General features: G+C 31.6%; 1 protein-coding gene across 5 annotated transcripts in view; it reads right to left on the bottom strand.

Moving 5' to 3' along the window:
• Positions 1-3,095: 3,095 nt before the first annotated feature.
• LOC118740524 (protein drumstick) overlaps positions 3,096-6,438 on the bottom strand; it is a 48,590-nt gene continuing 45,247 nt past the window's right edge. For 4 of the 5 annotated variants that reach the window (XM_036472089.1, XM_036472088.1, XM_036472087.1 and 1 more), the window contains one exon: positions 3,096-3,914. In XM_036472089.1, the coding sequence (XP_036327982.1) occupies positions 3,878-3,914 (37 nt within the window). In that variant the 3' untranslated portion in view covers positions 3,096-3,877. Of the gene's footprint in view, positions 4,934-6,438 lie in introns of all 5 variants that reach the window. The other variant, XM_036472092.1, reaches the window with a different exon arrangement.

Raw genomic sequence — 6,438 nt, 5'->3', positions numbered from 1 at the left:
TTTCATTTACAACCTTTAACTTTCATTCTTATTTTGCTTTGGCCAGGTAATTAACAATAAATCCGAAATGGCGTATTAAAGATGATAAAATATAACTTCCACCGATTGGAATGAGTGGAAAGTGAGTTTTCAAGTAGTTTTCAGCGAAAACTGGTTTTCGTTTAACAGATTTTATATGGACGAAAACACAAGTTTTAGGTCGAAAACCAGTTTTAGCAACGAAAACATGTTTCCGATGTCGGTCAGAACATGGTATAAGTAACAAAAACAAGACCAACGTGAATCAGCTGTTTCTCGACTTGTGGGCACAAAATGTGGGTTTTTGCGTTTCCGTACTTCTGAACTTTGTTCCATTTTTGAAAGAAAATGTTTCTCTTATTCTCTAATTACCAAATCCGGTCCGGATTGTTAGGGAAAGAACCTAGTGTTGATATTATCAGTGAACTCTAATTTTCGATTTTCTTTCCTCAACGTTTAAGACATTGTGATTTAAATAATATCAACAAAATTTCTGTGAAAAACCGAAACCGGAACGAAACCGAAACCAAAACCGAAATAAATTTTGAAGAACGAAACCAAAACCGAAACCGAAACACTTGACAAAACCGAAACCCAAACCGGAACGTTATTTTGAATCGGTTTCATTCCTTGGTGTTTTTCCTTTATTTAATTAATTTTTTTCCTTTTTTAATTTTACTCTTTTGTTGTTTAGATTTAGTTCTTTTTTCTTTTTTATTTTAAACTAAATTTTCCTTTTGTTTTTAGGTTTTATTGTTTTTAAAAGAAAACAATTTTTTAAATTTCATTTATTATTAATTTTTTTCTTTTTTAATTTTTCTCTTTTGTTAGATTTAATTGTTTTTTTTGTTTTTTTTTCTTTTAAAATAAATTTTCGTTTTGTTTTTAAGTTTTATTGGTTTTAACGAAAAATTTCATTTAATTTTTAGAAATTTTTATTTTTTCTTTTATTTTTAATTAAATATTTGCCTTTTTTATTTTTTCTTTTAATATTTAGATTTAGTTTTTTTTTCTTTTTATTTAACAATTATTTTTTTTGGCTTTATTGTTTTTAAAAGAAAAACTTTTTTAATTGCATTTATTTTTTAGAAACTTATCTTATTTTAACTTTTTTTAAATTAAATTTGTCTCTTTTTTATTTTTTTCTTATAATTTTTATTGCCCTGTAAGCAAGGCCGTCGAGTGAAAACCCGGACTAAAAAATCATGGGCCCCTTTACATAAATTGTATTAATTTAACTGAATATGATCATTTAATTTAATTTATAGAGTCAGAAACAATCAGCAGGAATTGGAATATATTTTTATAATAAAAGCCTATAACGAAGGAGCAATTACATTTTTAAAAGAATAATAACAAGTTATGCTTATGATATTTCGGGCCACTTAAAAGCCCGGCTCCGGAGGGATTCACCCCTTTTTTTCCCGTCCCCCTCGACGGGCCTGCCTGTAAGACAACTGTTCTTGGCGTATAAGCGGGAGGGTTCTTTCTAGACGTTTCCAATTAAACTAAGACTTTTTACTATACAAACCTTTTTTGCTTTTCAAAACAATTTTTTCATTGGCCAACGCAAAAGTGCTTCTGAAGCGTCGCCAAGCACGCGTCAAACTTCTGCTCGATTGTGCTTCAATTAATACTTACTACTCGCCCACAACATCGTCAATTAAAACAGCAATTTATTTATATTTTTTTATTAATTAATGATATATTATTTATTAATTATATTTAATTAAGGAATTCATTCAACTGACAGTTTGCATTTAATTATCAATTAATTCAGAAACATTAAATATATATAATTAAATTTCTTTATCGTATGTAATTGGTAGACCAATGTAATGCATAATAGTTATAATATTACAAACATACATAAGTAAAATAATACATAGTTTAAATAAAGAAATTCAAATAAAAATACAAATAATAATTATAAATGTACGCAAAACATGTACAATCTTATTGCAACATTGGTAAGCATTTGCGTTCACGTCACACAATTTCACTTTTCGCATTTTGCTTTTCATTTTTTTTTTAGTTTTGTTTCTCCTGCATTTAACTTAATTATTGTTTATGCTCATGTGCGCATAATTGTATGTATGTATTTATGTATGTTTATATTAGTCAATATTTTATTTCGTTACTATAATACTCGTTTATTCCACGAGATAAGTCTTAAAACGTGGAAACAATTCAAAAGAATCGCGTGGAATGCAGGACAAGTCGGCAAGTAGGAAGGCGCAAGCTAATACATATGTATATTCAATAGTTATTACAATACATGCATATATATGTACTATAGATATACATGCATATTTATATAATTATTTACTCAAATAGGGCAAATTTTTTGTAATTTATTTTTTGTAATTTTCAAGTTTTTATTTTGTATTAAAAACTTAATGCGATAAACATCGATAAAATACAATACTTTATTAAATTAATATTATGTTTTTTTTTTCTTGAAAATTAGACACAAAATAAACAAACGCTTAAATAATCATAAAGAAAATAGATGCGCGCAAGCAAGCTCGTTTAACAAGAAAAGACAATTTTAGATAAATTTTAACAAAACGTTATTGGTAAACGAACTTTAGAAAAAAATTTAAAATTATTTAAAAAATTTTGACGCGAAAAAAGTTTGAAATTTAGCTCAGTAGAAATAGTTTACATACAAATATACATAGTTGAAGGAACACCAGTGTGAGCGTGTGTCGAGGCAGCAACGCGCCGGAGTACCTGAAGAACTGGATACGTGTTTTGTAGACTCTCGCCTTTGAATTTGTGGTTGCTACGGCTTTTTGAACACTACGAATAAATACTCGTACGAAGTAGACTCCGACACCACTGTGCTGTTGCTTGAAGACGCTGTTAAGAAGCACTTTTTGCGGTTTGCAAGCACTAAACGCAGACGCAGCATTTGGTTGACATGGTTGGTGGTATATTGCGTGGGATGGCATATGGGGGGTTGTGATTTTTGTTAACTTCAAAATTATGTAATTGCAAATATTATCGCTTGCTCACGGATGACGCATGCGCGTTGGTGGTTTTTGGTTGGTATGTATGTAGCAAGTTTTTTATTCTCCTTTCTCGAGCTGAACTACATCGATTTGCTGGCTCTGCTGCTTCTTTTACTTCCATGATCGCGCTTTTTATTTTGCTTACGGCTATGGTGCGTGGCTTAATTTTGAAAAAAGCACAAAAAGTCAAAAGCTTAATTGCACTTTTTTTTCTCGGCGGTGCACCAAGCATATGCTTAACTGGTCTGTGTTGGCATCGCAATTGGGTAAGAAAAGGGTTTTATAAACTTCATTTTGATACGATTTTTTTTTTTGCTTTAAAATCCCTTTTTGGGTTGCAGGTGTCAAGAGATTTTTCAGTGAAAGTTTTGCGGTTGTGAATCATTTTTAAGCTCTTCTATATTTTTGCAGTTTACGCAGCTGCTGTTTACCAGTTGGGCATTGAGTTTGAAGCGTTTCTTAGTCGGCTTTTTCACGAATCAATTCCATGAAAGCAATTTTTTCTCTTACTGTTTTGTGTGTTGCTATTTGCTTTCACAAGCGTCAACTTTTATTGAATTCAAGTTTACGCTTCTTTACTGAATTTCTCAATGAAAATTCCAGAGGCAAGGCAACCAAAACTTAAACCACTTGACGGTTTGGCGGTATCTGTACTCTTTCTCTGTCTCTACTCGCCGCCATCGCCTACGAAAACTTAACGTGTTTGATAGGGGACAAAGGCGTTGGGATAGCTTTTTTTTTAATTAAGTTGCAGTTTTTTTGTTTACTTTTAAATTTTTTATAAATACTTGCTGCTTCATTTTTCTTTTCAGCTTAGTCAATGTCTTTATTTTTGCATTATTTTAGTACATGCGTCCACAGGTATCCTGATGCATATTTCTAGGAAAACGCAAAATAAACAAAAACCAAATATTTTACAATTTAATAATTTCAATTTAATTTTCTGCTCATGAAATTGTGATTGGTGCGAATTTTCAAGTACATAGATTTGTGCACGAAATTAAATTTCTAGCGCATTCTAGGCAACCTTGCGTCTTGTATACAACAATCTGTGTACACAATGAAGGAGATGGAATGCAAATGCAAAATAGTGAGTGATGTGTGATATTGTCGCGTTTTTTTTTTATGTTAACGAGTATATACAGTTGCGAAATTGCGAATGAGGTGCCATATGTGTATGCATGTATGTATATGTGTGTGCAATTATCAAAGAGTGCAAAATGTTTGGAAATATTTGTGCGCTTATACATACACCAATTGATCCTTCCCACTCACCACTCACCCAAGAAATTGCGGTAAAGTTATAAGCGCTGCTTGCCATACAAATATTTACAGGCTGCCTCCTTTTGAATTGGCTGTACAAGTAAAAACATCCTTCCATATTTGAGCTGCTGTCAATAAACCCAAACACCAAATAATTTCTTTTAACCATTTGTTTTTTTTTTTTTTAAGCAAATTCAAAACCCCTTTCACCACCATTGACCACACAGTGAGCGCCAATGCAGGAAGATCGCTAAATGCAGTTCGTTCAATGCCATGCCATTCGCGCGAGTAGCGCAGCGTTTTATTACAGATTTTCAATTTATATATGTAAGTACAATTTTGCGGTAATTGTTTGCTGTTGCCTTATGTAGGTATGGATTTGTGCAAAGTGCATGTAGTAGATATGTAATTATTTATATGTATAGGAAAATTACTGTAGCGGTAAGAGTACGTAGGTGCGTGCGTGCATGCGTGCGTGCAACATTTATGCTTTCATTTCATTGTCTTCGTTCATGTAATATTTGTTTTGTTTTTTTCTCTTTTATTTATTTTTCATTAATTTAAGTGCATGAGAGGAGAAGTGCTTAAAATTGAGCTGGCGTTTTGCCGTTTATCGCCATACACATTGACTACATCTACAAGTAGAAGTAATAGAAAAAACGAAATTGAAGAGTGATATTTAGTAAAAGGCATACAAAATCATTTTATACAAAACAACAATTTTTAAAGTGATCGAAACTAAATAACTCAAGTTAGGTGATTAAGAAATCGCCAGCTAGTAAGCAAAATTGCAATAAGTTATATATGTATATGTAAGTACATATAATTTTTTAAAAATTTTATTTTTTATGCAGAAATGTTCCTAGAGCATCAAGTTTTGAAAAAAATTTCGCTTAAATCTTTTTGGTGGTTAGCGCTCGATATGTAGGTCATAAAAATACCCATACTTGAGTTATATAGCTTCGTTCATACAAGTACATACTATATATGCTTTTAAAATATAAATATATATAGATACCATTATGTAATCAAAGAAATATAAATAATACAATGTAAACCAAAACACCTCATACGTACTAAATATACTACATATATAATATATAAAAAAATATGTACCAATATAAAAAGATGTCCAAAAAATTTCAGCCCAGAAAGTCAATATGCAAACTATTTGACAAGACTAATTGTTCTCGATGAAATCAGCTCTCTATTAGCTGGCATTTAAACCTGAAAAATTAGGTTTAGTTAAGTAAGACCTTGCAAGTTTTATGTATTTCTGAATACTATTAAATACGTAAACAGTTGTTTATGATACCATTACAAAGAAGAGCGTGGATACAAAGAGGAGCAAACAAGGAGAACAAAATAAGGAGCGATTTGATAAACAGAGAGAACGCCCAAATAGAGCTTTGAATATCGGAGAGAACTTTTACTCTCAGCGTGTTTATATTTAATGTATAGAAAACTTTATAAAGCTCCTTCCGCGCGATGTTTCGGTTGAGACTGATCAAAAATCTATAGAAATCTTTCAAAAACTCCACCAGCGGAATATGTTTTGGGCGTGACTAATATAAAATCTATATAAGGCTTTAAAAAAGCGTTCCCTGTGTCAAAAAGAAGGTTAAATTATGTTAACATAGATCAGACTAGCCTGGTAACATAATATTTAATAAATTATGTTAAGTTATTAAAGTTAAAGCAAAGGACTAAATAAATTATCCTTTGTTATGCTATTAAGAAAAAGAATACTTAGAAAGCTTTAAACAGCTTTCTCTGGAATAAGTTTGGATCCGGACTAACATAAACTTTAAGCTCGCAAAAGCTGGTCAGCTGAGTAACAGATGTTGCAATGAAGTATTGGCTTAAGTTGATGCTGAGCATTACCACATGGATTTCAATCAGACAATGACCAGTGCAAACTCTCACTATCAATTATAAATCTGGTTTGTTTCATCTGCAAAGCTCCCTAGACCACTACCGGTCAACTCGTGGTCAAAAGAATCCAGCTATTTTCGAGTTGGAAAAAAAGTTAAGCCCCTAAACGCTCCCTAATCTGTGATAGCTCCTCAAGAGTTCTCCGCCCCACTAGCTAATCGGTTATGCATTTACCCTGTATATCACTGTGCCTTCGAACCCATAT

Source organism: Rhagoletis pomonella, unplaced genomic scaffold, assembly GCF_013731165.1.
Source record: "Rhagoletis pomonella isolate Grant_MI unplaced genomic scaffold, Rhpom_1.0 Rhpom_scaffold_00006, whole genome shotgun sequence".
In the NCBI taxonomy this organism is placed as follows: Eukaryota; Metazoa; Arthropoda; class Insecta; order Diptera; family Tephritidae; genus Rhagoletis; species Rhagoletis pomonella.
This window is presented reverse-complemented; position numbering and strand designations above follow the sequence as displayed.